Consider the following 13,045-nt stretch of genomic DNA (forward strand, 5'->3'; position numbering starts at 1 on the left):
TACGGGTGAATTGTGCCGATACCCACGAAGTACGATCCGTACGGTAAGCCAACTTACTAGCGATCATAGATGCCGGGCATTGATCAGCAGAACCGGTGTTTTATTAACCTAGCGACCTCTATGCTTTTCCCAGGAGTCGCTCGATGAACCAAAAGCCATCGTACAGCTACAGTGATTGCCGAAATAGTTGAATTGAGTATACAGACAGGTCAAATTGCGTGTTTTGGATTTACGCCTACACTTGTGAGTAGAACCCGTTGTACCTAAGCCTAAATTGAATTACCCTATGTTAAAACCTACTTACCTAATTGAAATCCTAGTTAAAATGTTCCTTATAACGATCATGCTAAAATTTCTCTTAAATAAACTTAAATATATACATGCATTTGTTAGGTGTAACGAACATTCGCCGGCTCGAATGAAAATAGTTGAGGGTCGAGGTTTCGACAAATTTGGCAGTAGAACACTGAATGTAAGTGCACACATATTATTGTATTCAAACCTAAATTTATAAAATCTCTAATAAATTTCAGCTTTAAGCTGCTTCTGTATGAACTGCTAAACAGAAGTGTCCACACCTGCCCCGAAACCATCCAAATTCTCAACAAACTTAAAGATTCATTTGTGAATCTGTTGCTGCGCAGTAAGCAGCCAAGTAAAGCAGTTGGAAGTGCTGCGAAGTAAGCAGCAGGATGAATTCCGTTCGCACTTGCGAGAAATGCCGAACCAGTGGCACGCTGGAACAGATGGTCGGTTGTGACATGTGCGACATCTGGCTCCACATGAAATGTGCTGATGTCACGACCGATAACGCAGATCCCGACAAAAGCTGGCGCTGCGAACGGTGCCTACATGATGAGGCGACGGAACGGACCAGCAATCGTAGCCGGAAGACCGGCAGGACGACAAGCAGCATCTTGGCACAACGGACAGAGTTGGCCCTGCAGCTACTTGAGGAGAAAAAGGCGCTGATCAGGAGGAATCGTGAACGAGAGGACGAGTTCCTAAAAAGGAAGCAGAAATGCAGAGGAAGAGAGCGGAGGAAGATGCCAAGCTGCTGAAGCAGAAACATGACCTGTTGAAGTCGTTGGAGGACGGAAATGGGAGTATCAGAAGCGGAATCAGCAGCAATGCAAGTCGAAGGCGTGTACAGGAATGGCTCGGAGCTAATAGTGGCGGATTGGTACCGGGTACTGGCCAGCAACAGATATCTGGACCTGTAGCCCAACTGTCCGCTATTCCATCGGAGACGTCAGCACTTCCCCAGTCCGGTGCCGACGTACTTCCCAACCAAGATGCGGAGGGGAGTACCATCGTTCCCAAATCAACGTCAACACCGCAAAAAACATTAAGTACACCTTCAATTTTCTCTAACACACCAGTCCCTCTAACGGTTGAGCCCTCGCAAGTGGCCACCAGTGCATCGAATGCAAAGTGGGCTGGGTACTACCCGGGGATAAATGTCTTCTCATCGTCCGCCCTTCCGACGATTCCTGAAAACCCTTCAAGTGCGACAAATGTCGCTGCAACAAATACCCCTCTCGAGAGTTGCGCTACTTCACAAGCGATTCCCTTTTCCGCTGGGAACTCCGCTAGTCAGTATCCCACAGTATATCCCACGGGTTCAAAATACACGTTTGCTTCTGGGTATGGAAGTACCACCGGACAGATAGTATCAGTCAATCCGTCCAGTTCACCGTTAGTGTCAGTTCCAGCCCAATCGTTCGGGTTTACGCCAAGTGTAGTGACAACGAGTTCCTTGTTAAAGTCGGGTGTGCCTTGCCCAGGTCAGTGCAACGAACTTCAGCCGTTTCCAGTAGTACCAGGGCGTTCAACAGGGTTGTACGTACAAGCACAGATTGGTCAACGAATGGATGGCAGTTCCAATCCAGTGGTTACAGCAGCAAACGTGAACAATTCGGATGTGCATCAGGTCAGTAGATCACAGTACCCTATGCCATCCGGCGTGCAGCAGCAGAATGAGCCGTTTCAATCTGCGTCTTCCGGTGTGTAGCAGCCGAATGTGTCATTTTTTCCCGCACCATCCGGTGCACAGCAGTTCAATGTGCCTTTTCAACAAGCGCCATCCGGCGTACAAATGGCGGCGCGGCAAGTGATGCCTCGCGAGTTACCGACGTTCGCTGGCGACCCACAAGACTGGCCGTTGTTCTCCAGTTCATTTTACAACTCAACGGCGGCTTGTGGATACACGGATGTGGAGAATTTGGCTTGACTACAACGTTACTTGAAGGGACATGCGCTAGATTCGGTGAAGAGCCGTCTGCTGTTGCCACAGTCAGTGCCACACGTGATGGAGACACTACGGATGCTGTATGGACGACCAGAAATCCTGATCCACTCCCTGCTGCAAAATTTGCGAAATGTACCGTCACCGAAAGCTGAGAATTTGCAGTCAATCATCAACTACGGGATGGCCGTACGTAATCTTGTCGACCATATGGATGTTGCAGATCTGGTGGAGCACTTGCGTAATCCAATGTTGGTGCACGAGCTGGTCGAGAGGCTGCCACCACAAATGCGAATGCAGTGGTCTTGGTACAAACGCTCGTTTCCAGACGTCAACCTGGCGACGTTCGGTGATTTCATGACGGAGTTAGTAAAGACAGCGACAGATGTTACGATGCCCAGAGATGCTTCAATGCAGCAGGGCAAGTCTGTCAATACCGGACGAGAGAAGCAGAATCTATACGTCCACACGGAGGCTGATAATGGTCAATTAGCAGCAATGATGACGAAAGAACCGGAGATTGTAAAGAGGTCGTGCGCTTACTGTTCGGACGACGGCCACGAAGTAGCACGATGCCCTCAGTTCAAGGCATTAGATCTGGATGGGAGGTGGAAGGCGATACAAGCAAAGGGGCTTTGCCGAACATGTTTGATTCCGCATCGCAGGTGGCCGTGCCGTTCAAGCAAGGAGTGTGGAGTAGATGGTTGCCGTTTTCGTCACAATGCTTTTCTACATTCACGGGCAGTGACGGAGTCAGCCGCTGCTCATCCGAAGCCCAGCGAAAACGTCGCGCGACAGAATCATCATTCTGCGACGAAAATTTCACTGTTTCGCTATCTACCAGTAACACTTGAGGCGAACGGAAGAAAGGTCGAAACATTCGCATTTCTTGACGATGGAAGTGAGTCTACGTTGATGGAGGCCGGACTAGCACAGGAGTTGGACATCGTCGGCCCCGAAGAATCTCTCTGGCTTTCCTGGACCGGGAACATATCTCGGGAAGAGAAGGGTTCACAACGAATCTCAGTTGCTATCTCGGGAACTGGACTCAAGAGTCAATACCAGCTGAGCAACGTACGCACGGTGCAGAAGTTGAAACTACAAGGTCAATCGTTCCAGTATACCGAGCTTCAAACGATCTATCCACATCTAAGAGGACTACCGCTACATAGTTACTCAGAGGCAGTACCGAGAATCATCATCGGTATCGAACACGCACAGATGCTCACTACCCTAAAGGTGCGAGAAGGCAGAGCCAACGAACCAGTTGCGGCGAAGACGCGGCTTGGCTGGTGCGTGTACGGTAAACAGGTCGACGGTAACAGTGCCGTAACGCGGCTGCTTGTGCATTCAGAGGAACACCGGAACCGTGAGCTGCATGAGCTGATGAAGCAGTACTTCAGCATCGAGGAGGCGGCGGTAGCTACTCCGTTAGAGTCGGAAGAAGATAAACGGGCTCGCACAATTCTGGAGAGAACAACAAGAAGGGTCGACGGTTGCTTCGAAACTGGGCTCCTGTGGAAGTATGACCGACCGTCGTTCCCAAACAGCTATCCACTTGCAGTGCGCAGGATGCAGTCATTAGAGAAGCGACTGGCCAAAGAACCTGGCCTCAAAGAACGTGTGAATGATCAGATAGCAGAGTACGAGTCAAAAGGATACGCCCACCGAATAACACAGGAGGAAGTTGAGACAACAAACCCGGATCGTGTGTGGTACCTGCCGCTCGGCATCGTGAGGAACCCGAAGAAGCCACAGAAAATCCGCCTGATTTGGGACGCTGCAGCTCGGGTCCACGGCGTTTCGTTCAACGACATGCTCATCAAAGGACCAGACATGCTGACGTCACTGTTCACGGTTCTGCTACGGTTCCGTCAGCGATCAGTTGCCGTGTGTGGGGACATACGAGAGATGTTCCACCAAGTTCGGATCATCCCACAAGACAAGCAGTCACAGCGGTTCCTCTATCGTGATCATCCAGATCAGCCCCCTCAGGTCTTCGTCATGGACGTGGCAACGTTCGGTGCGACATGTTCGCCGTGCTCCGCACAGTTCGTCAAGAACACCAACGCCCAGAGTTTCGCATCGCAATTCCCGAGAGCCGCAGAGGCGATCGTAAATGCCCATTACGTCGATGACTACCTTGACAGTGTAGATACGATCGACGAAGCGGTCAAGTTGGTGAAAGATATAAAGTTCGTTCACGCTCAAGGTGGTTTCGACATCCGGAACTTCTCGTCCAATTCGGCGGAAGTATTACAACGTCTGGGCGAGACCGAGAACGTGAAGGAGAAATCAATGATTCTGGACAAATTTCCGGATATGGAGCGTGTTCTGGGGATGGTATGGAAACCAACGGTTGACGTGTTCACCTTTGATACCACTCTGAAAGATGATCTCACGACGCTACTGGTAGGAGGAGACACGCCCACAAAACGACAGGTGTTGAGGCTCGTTATGTCGCTGTTTGACCCTTACGGGTTTATCGCCCACTACATCATTCACGGCAAGATCCTTATGCAGCACATTTGGAGATCTGGCACAGACTGGGATGAAAAGATTGTGGATGAACTACACGATCTGTGGAACGACGGGACACGTCTTCTGAAGCAATTGGGTGAAGTAGAGGTTCCCCGCTGTTTCTTCGGTACGGCAAATAGTAAGCTGCACAGCGGGATACAACTTCATGTGTTCGTCGATGCGAGTGAACTAGCGTATGCTTGCGTTGGATATTTGCGTATCGTCCACGATAGGGAAGTGCGATGCGTGTTAGTTGCAGCGAAGACAAAGGTGGCGCCGCTTAAACCGCTCTCCATCCCCCGCTTAGAGCTGCAAGCCGGCCTGATAGGCAGCCGATTGATGAACAACATCTGCAATGCTTTGGATCTGCCCATAGATAAGCGGTTCGTTTGGACAGATTCCAGAACATCTCTTTCGTGGGTTCGCTCAGATAGTCGGCGCTATCATTCTTACATAGGTTATCGTGTCGGCGAGATTCTGAATTCTTCTACCGTCGATGAGTGGCACTACGTTCCATCGAAACAGAACGTGGCCGACGACGCCACAAAGTGGGGAGTTGGACCTAGCTTCAGTGCAAGTAGTCGCTGGTACACGGGTCCGGATTATCTCCTCTTGCCGGAGAACGAATGGCCGGAGCAGCCGGTGAACCAATGGACGACCGATGAGGAGCTTCGTACCAAATTCCAGCATCATCGAGTAGTGCCGCAACCTTTGATCAACGTGAGCAGATTCTCGAATTGGAAGCGCCTGCTACGCGCGACGGCGTATTTGCTACGTGCAGTGAAGTTGTTCCGAAAACGAGGCCAATCGGGACCACTGACCAGCGAGGAGTTGCTGCAGGCTGAGAACTTGTTATGGAGACAGGTGCAGTATGAAACGTTCCCCGACGAGTATTGTGTGCTGGAGTTCAACAAGGCCAACCCTGAGAAGGAGCAGAAGCGAATCGAGAAGAGCAGTCAGTTGTACGAACAGTCGCCGTTTATGGATGATGTGGGCGTAATAAGGATGAATAGCAGGATTGGTGCTGCTCCCACCGTACCCTTTGGAGTGAAATATCCAATCATCCTACCGAAGGATCACAGTCTGACAGCCCTTCTGGTCGACAGTTACCACAGACGATTCAAACATCAGAACCGTGAAACGGTGTTCAACGAAATACGTCAGCAGTTTCGAATCCCGAAGTTGCGGCCTCTGATACAACGTGTCGCCCGGAGTTGCCAGATTTGCAGGCTTCGGAAGTCAACACCACAACCACCGATAATGGCACCACTTCCGAAGGTTCGGTTGACACCCCACATCCGGGCATTCAGCCAAACCGGAGTCGACTACTTCGGCCCAATCCTTGTGAAACAGGGTCGTAGTTTGGTGAAACGCTGGGTGGCACTTTTCACGTGCCTTACTACACGAGCGGTGCACCTGGAGATAGTGCACAGCCTTTCAACACAATCGTGTGTAATGGCAATCCGCCGGTTCGTTGCGCGCAGAGGATTCCCGTCGGACCTATATTCAGACAACGGGACCTGTTTTCGAGGAGCTAGCAACCTATTGACGGAGCAGATGGAAGACATCCACGAACACTGCGCTGTGACCTTCACCAATGCCAGAACCAGCTGGCACTTCAATCCCCCATCTGCACCTCACATGGGGGGCTGCTGGGAACGGATGGTGCGTTCTGTGAAGGCAGCAATGGGAGCCATCTCAGAACACCCTCGTCATCCAAGCGACGAGGTTCTGGAGACTGTATTGTTGGAAGCCGAAGCGATCGTGAACTCACGGCCGCTGACCTATGTACCACTCGACAACGAAGACCAAGATGCATTAACCCCGAACCATTTTCTATTGTACGGCTCAAGTGGTGTGGTGCAACCGCGGACTTCACTAGAGGCCAACGGCGCTACGCTACGGGACAGCTGGAAGCTTGCCCAGTATCTAGCAGACTTGTTTTGGAAACGCTGGGTCCGTGAGTATTTACCGACGCTGACTAGACGGACTAAGTGGTTCGAGCCTGCGAAGCCTATGGAGCCCGGAGATTTAGTCGTTATCATCGAAGAAAACAAGCGGAATGGGTGGCTGCGAGGACGTGTCGTCGAAGTCATGCGAGGCAAGGATGGTCAAGCTCGAAGCGCAGTGATACGCACCGCTGATGGGATTTTGAAACGACCAATGGTGAAGCTGGCGTTGCTGGAAGTTCGCGATGTTCAGAAACAAGGACCCCCGGAACTACACGGGAGGGGGAATGTTGAAAACCGGCAATCTGTCAGCACTGCAGAGAGTAGTGTGAATTCCGGACGGTCCCCTTGTCAGTCATCGCAAAAACTATTGAAGCGACGGACAATAGCTGACAATAGCAAACGAACGCCACGATCGATCACATGTGTCGACTGTTCGCCGAGTGATGGTGCGTGTTTGAGCTAATTGTGCGAAAACCGTATATTTTCATGTGCCTCTGCGTTCCTCCGAGCTGATAATACGGGTGAATTGTGCCGATACCCACGAAGTACGATCCGTACGGTAAGCCAACTTACTAGCGATCATAGATGCCGGGCATTGATCAGCAGAACCGGTGTTTTATTAACCTAGCGACCTCTATGCTTTTCCCAGGAGTCGCTCGATGAACCAAAAGCCATCGTACAGCTACAGTGATTGCCGAAATAGTTGAATTGAGTATACAGACAGGTCAAATTGCGTGTTTTGGATTTACGCCTACACTTGTGAGTAGAACCCGTTGTACCTAAGCCTAAATTGAATTACCCTATGTTTTTTTTTTTTTTTTGTCTGTATTAACGAGATTTTTAACCCTAGGCTAGTTCATCTCGGGACCCACGTTTTACTTCCCTTCCGAAGGAAGAACCCACATTTTGTGAGTATGTCGGGAGTGGGATTCGATCCCAGGTCCTCGGCGTGATAGTCAAGTGTTCTAACCACCACACCAGGTCCGCTCCACTACCCTATGTTAAAACCTACTTACCTAATTGAAATCCTAGTTAAAATGTTCCTTATAACGATCATGCTAAAATTTCTCTTAAATAAACTTAAATATATACATGCATTTGTTAGGTGTAACGAACATTCGCCGGCTCGAATGAAAATAGTTGAGGGTCGAGGTTTCGTCAAATTTGGCAGTAGAACACTGAATGTAAGTGCACACATATTATTGTATTCAAACCTAAATTTATAAAATCTCTAATAAATTACAGCTTTAAGCTGCTTCTGTATGAACTGCTAAACAGAAGTGTCCACACCTGCCCCGAAACCATCCGAATTCTCAACAGAATCCCTAAATGAAGTGCAGGAGAAATGTCTGGAGGAATTCAATGAGGAATCCAGGTGGAATTTCTGAAAAATTCTAAAAAGAGTTACCAAATAAATTCGTCGGAATATTAGTAGGAATCCCCGAAACAATTCCTTCCTAGAAAGAAGTCCAGGAGGAAACCCCGAAAGAAAATCTTGGAAGAATCTCCGGAGGAATTCCCGAAAGAATTCCAGGATAAAGCCAGGAGGAATCCACGAAAGAAGTCCAGGGAAACCTCTGAAAAAAGTCTAGGAAGAATCCCCAAAGAAATTACAGAAGAAATCCCTACAGGGATTCCAGGAGAATGCTCAATTGATTGATTGATTGATTTGTCTTTATTACAGAGACTTTCAGCCCTTGGTTGATTCGTCTCTTGTGAATGCTTGAAGTAATTCCGGTAGGAAGGATTTGCAGGAGGTATTCTCTAAAGAATTCCTGGAATAACTCCAGAAGGGAATCCTTGAGGAATTTTTGGAGAAACTCCATTAAAGATCCCCTAAGAATATCCTGAAGATATGCCTGATTATAATCCTTAGGGAATATTTGAAGAAGCTCCTACAAGATACCCTGAAGCAACTCCTGTAGGACTTCTTGAATGAGCTTCTGGAGATATCTGTGATGTAACTCCTGGAGGCATCCGTGAGTCTTCCTGGAAAAATCTAAATATCAATCTACAATCTGAAAGAACCCCAGGAGAGATCTCTGGAAGAATTTCCGAAGGAACTTCTCGAGCAATCTCCTAAAAATATTCTGAAGGAATCTTGGAAAGAACTCTTATATGGGAATCTCTGAATTCTCCTGGAGGTATCCTTGGATCTTCGTATAAGTTTCTATGTAGAACTTCTGTAGAGGTTTCTGATGGAACTTCTGCAGGAATCCCTAAAAAAAATCTGGAGGAATCTCTGAAGAAACATCTGCAAGAATTCCTGAAACTCCTGGAAAAATCTCTGATGGAATTCCTGGATAGATCTCCTGTAGGAAATGTTAAAGGTACTTCAGAAGGAATCTCTGCAGGAAATCTGCAGGAACTAATTTCTAAAGACCTCCTGCAGGAATTCCTGAAGAAACTACTCACGGGATTTTTGATAATTCTTCAGGTGGCATTTATGAATCGTTCTGCAAGAATGTTTAAAGGGACTTCTGGAAAGATACCTGAACGAACTCCCGTTGAAATAGCTTAGGAAACTTCTGAAGGCATTCCTAATGATCACGTGGAGGCATCCCTGAATCCTCCTGGAACTATTAGGAAAATCCCTGAACGAGCTCCTGGAGAGATCACTGAAGGAACTACTGGAGCAATTCTTGAAAAAAAGTCCTGAAAGAAGCTCTGAAAAATTTTCTTGAGGCATCCTCAAGGTATTCCAAGAGGAATCCCCGAAGGAATTTCTAGAGGGATTCTTGAACAAATTCCAAAAATTTCTGAAAGATCTCCTGGTATCTAGTTCCTAAGAAAACTCCTGGACTAGTTCCTAAAAAAAACTTCTGTAGGAATTCCTTATGGAACTTCTGAAGGAATCCATGAAGAAACTTTCATACTAATCTCCGAAGGACCTCCCATGAGAATCTTTAAAGGATATTCTGGATGAATCTTTGATTGAAGTTGAGAAATCAATTATTGTAATCAAACTCTTGTGATAGTGATCGTGAGATTTTTTTTATCTCAATATTATGTAAACTTAATTTTGTTTGTGCACTGATCGTCGGCGTGAAAAATGAAAATCAGCGGCGCGACAAACAGCGGCGTATGGCGCGCCGCCAATACTTTGGTCGGCGTCGGCGTGAGACAAAAAGTGTCGGTGGCGGCGGCGTGGCACGGCGGCGCACAGGTCTAGTCGTAACCCGCCAGTCTTTTAAATGTGTCAAAAGGATGTGGAATCCCGTTTGATTCGGCCAGCTCAAAGACCAAACTTCTGAAATCTTTGGATGTGTAGCCGAAATAACACTCAGTCATGTACAGGATGTGTTCCATCAATTGTTATTCCTGCATACTCGTGAACACAGACGAGAAACTTCCGAGTCTCGAAACACACGTTGGGTGGCTGGCTTTTGCGAGATATCTGAGGAGAGTTTTCTTCGGAACACCATACAACCGTGCTGCAGAGCATTTGGAGATCCCGCTTTTCACAGCAGCTATGGCCGCCTGCAAGTTTTTCAGCGTCCACGAGCCGCGGTTCGACTTCCTGGTGTAGTTACGGACCATTTCTGTTGATGAAAATAAAACTATGGACTGTTTGTTTACATATGATTCGTTTTGCCCCGTACTTGGGGGTGCATACTGCCCCATTTGTCGATAAAACGAAATATTCTCTAAATTAGCAAAAATTACTAAAACTTACCCAAAACATCAATACGAGCGTGCAGCCTGGACTTCAATCAGTCGAACAACTGAGGATTTATGTAGCACAACTATTTTTCTCACTAATAAAGACTTATCAACAGAGCCGGAGAAATTACATCCAAACTGGTCAATTTTGATTTTTGGCTTTTTTCTTGTTGTTTCAAAACAAACAACAAACTGTCAAACTCATAGGGTGGCCAAATTTCGTAGTCCTCTAATAGGGTGGATCATATTTTTTGTTCAAAAGCATGATTTTCATAGAAAATCAAAAGGGGTGCGTTTTGCCTCGACAGTGCATATTACCCCACTCGTTGGTACCCAATATGAGTTTAAATCCAAATACAGTTAGTAACGGCAATGACGAGGCTAACCCCTTCGTATGTGCCGGGGCCCGTGGCATAATGGCTACACGTTCACTTCATGAGTGGATGATCATGGGTTCGATCCCAGCCCCGGCACTTGCAATTTTTCGTCAGTTGCTCTAATGGACCCGGAAACTTGGATATCGGCTAACGGCAACTCATAATGGACCCCCAATCGAACTGGAAAAGGAACAAGTTCCACACATCAATATCCTCGTGCTCATCATTCTACCATGGACAGGGTAGAAAAGTAACAGCAGCGCAAAGGCAACCAGTTCGATAAAGTACAACTAGAATAGAATATATTTAGGCGCTGTCCAAAGTGTAAGTGCAGTTTCCAATTAGAATCGCTCACGCAGTGCCCCATGTGGACAAAAGAGCTGTAAATTAGGTTAAGTGGTTGAGGAATAGAAAAAACCCCTTCGTAAGGAGTGAGTTAGCTAAAACTCCTCTAAGGAGAGCAGAGTCAGTAGGAGGTTTCCTCCCAGGCTAGCACTCCGGAAGAGTTCGTAGATGGAACGTGGCTGATGAGGGCCATCAACAAAAATAGAGAAGGGCTTTTGCTATTGGGCACAGTAGTTTTGCTCCGCCATTGACCTTGCGTCCTCAAAGTCGAACGTCAGCCAGTAAGGGCCTGCTGAGACTTCGATTATGGTGGTCAAGCAGGACCATGATGAATTCACGCAAACTGCAGCCGAAGGCTCATGAAACTGCAAATACCGAAGAGCACGCCAGACGCGATCGCATATGACTTATGCATTTGCAAAAGTGCGCAAGGCAGCCAGAAGAGGAGGAGTTACCAGGCGGCACTCGCAAGACCAGGAGTTTAATAACCCCGAAAGTGATGGGCAATAATACATAATACCGTTACGTCGGACCACAGCCAGCCCATCCCGGAAAGCTGTGAAGGGTGGCTCTGAAAAGGCCGATCCGCCCTGGGTTGAAGAGAGCAGAAGGTTGCGACCTTGCTTAGGTCCTCTCCACCACAGGATAGGGCGGGTTGGAAGGAGGACGCTTCCTGAATCCTCGTGGTTTGGCGGAAAAAGATGTGGAAGAAGAAAGGGGATCAGCAGACTAGGAACGCTGAGATAAGGAGAGGTAGAAGGGCAACTGCCAAGCTAGAAGACGGTTTGGTATGTTTGCTGGCCATGAACCGGACCACAAGTTGTGGGACTGTAAAGGCACCGACAGAAGTAAATTTTGCAGGTGATTTGAAGGTGAAGGCTACACAAATCTTCACAAATCTTGCTTAATTTGTTCCGGAAATTCCGTGAACAGTAAGTACCCGACGGGACAGCCAAAGTGCCTGGCCTTAAAGAGAGCCTCAGCTAGAAAGTCACAGTATAACGAAGATAAAGCTGAACGACGATGGCGCAGCCGGATATTTTCGGGAACGGCAACTGGGTCGTTGATGGTTCTGGAAAAATGGCGGTGATATGAACGATGGCTAAATATCCCGTCCAGGAGTTTGTGTCTACTTCTTACGAGGGCTTCGTGGTCATCAAGGTAAACGGGGTCTTCTTCTGTAGCTGCCTCCGCGGTGATCAATCAAGCAGCTCACGTAGATTCTGGACTGTATGACGACCGTGCTGACAGGGTGAAGGCCGGTGGTAATAGCGGGTGATTTCAATGAATGGCTGTGGAATGGGAAAGTCGTTTTACGAACTAGCGAGGTCAGATCCTGCTAGAGGCACTGGCGATGCTAGATGTCGATACCAAACGTATTTTTAGTCGGAACGGAGCGGATTCGATTATCGACGTTACTTTTTCTGCGTCATGATTCTAGTCCTTGACCAGTCACTCGGGAACTGAGGCTGGCGATGAGGAAAGGGTCACCGATGTGGAACTTGCGGGGATAGTAATGCCCCTTAGCGTAGGTAAGGCCTCAGTTCCAAACGGAGTTCCGAACTTGACCTTAAAAGTAGCTTTTGCAGAGGCTGTCGTTATGTACAGGGCTGCATTGCAGCAATGCCTGGACGAGGGATTTTCCCAGAATTTTGGAAGCGGCAGAGCCTGGTTCTATTGCCAATGGCGAGGAAACCACCCGGAGACCCGTCGGCATATAGACAAATATGCTAAAAGATTTAAAAGATCATTCTAGTCGCCACGCGTCTAGCGCACCTTTTACTATTGCCTAGATACGCTACTGCAACTAGTGAGTTGAAAACGTCTATCTCATGATCCAGCATCCCAGCTCATGAGATGCGGTTCATCTCATGATCAACGAACCGGTGAATAACAACGGAGTAGCAACGAAAAGAGGATAACAAAAACAAACCAACAGA

General features: G+C 48.0%; 1 protein-coding gene across 1 annotated transcript; it reads left to right on the forward strand.

The window, feature by feature from the left end:
- Positions 1-2,273: 2,273 nt before the first annotated feature.
- On the forward strand, positions 2,274-9,592 carry LOC134285533 (uncharacterized). Its single transcript, XM_062846499.1, has 2 exons — positions 2,274-7,279; positions 7,370-9,592. Exon 1 carries the CDS (start codon positions 2,312-2,314, stop codon positions 7,181-7,183), a length of 4,872 nt encoding a protein of 1,623 aa, XP_062702483.1. The 5' UTR covers positions 2,274-2,311; the 3' UTR covers positions 7,184-7,279; positions 7,370-9,592.
- Positions 9,593-13,045: the final 3,453 nt, after the last annotated feature.

Source organism: Aedes albopictus, chromosome 1, assembly GCF_035046485.1.
Source record: "Aedes albopictus strain Foshan chromosome 1, AalbF5, whole genome shotgun sequence".
In the NCBI taxonomy this organism is placed as follows: Eukaryota; Metazoa; Arthropoda; class Insecta; order Diptera; family Culicidae; genus Aedes; species Aedes albopictus.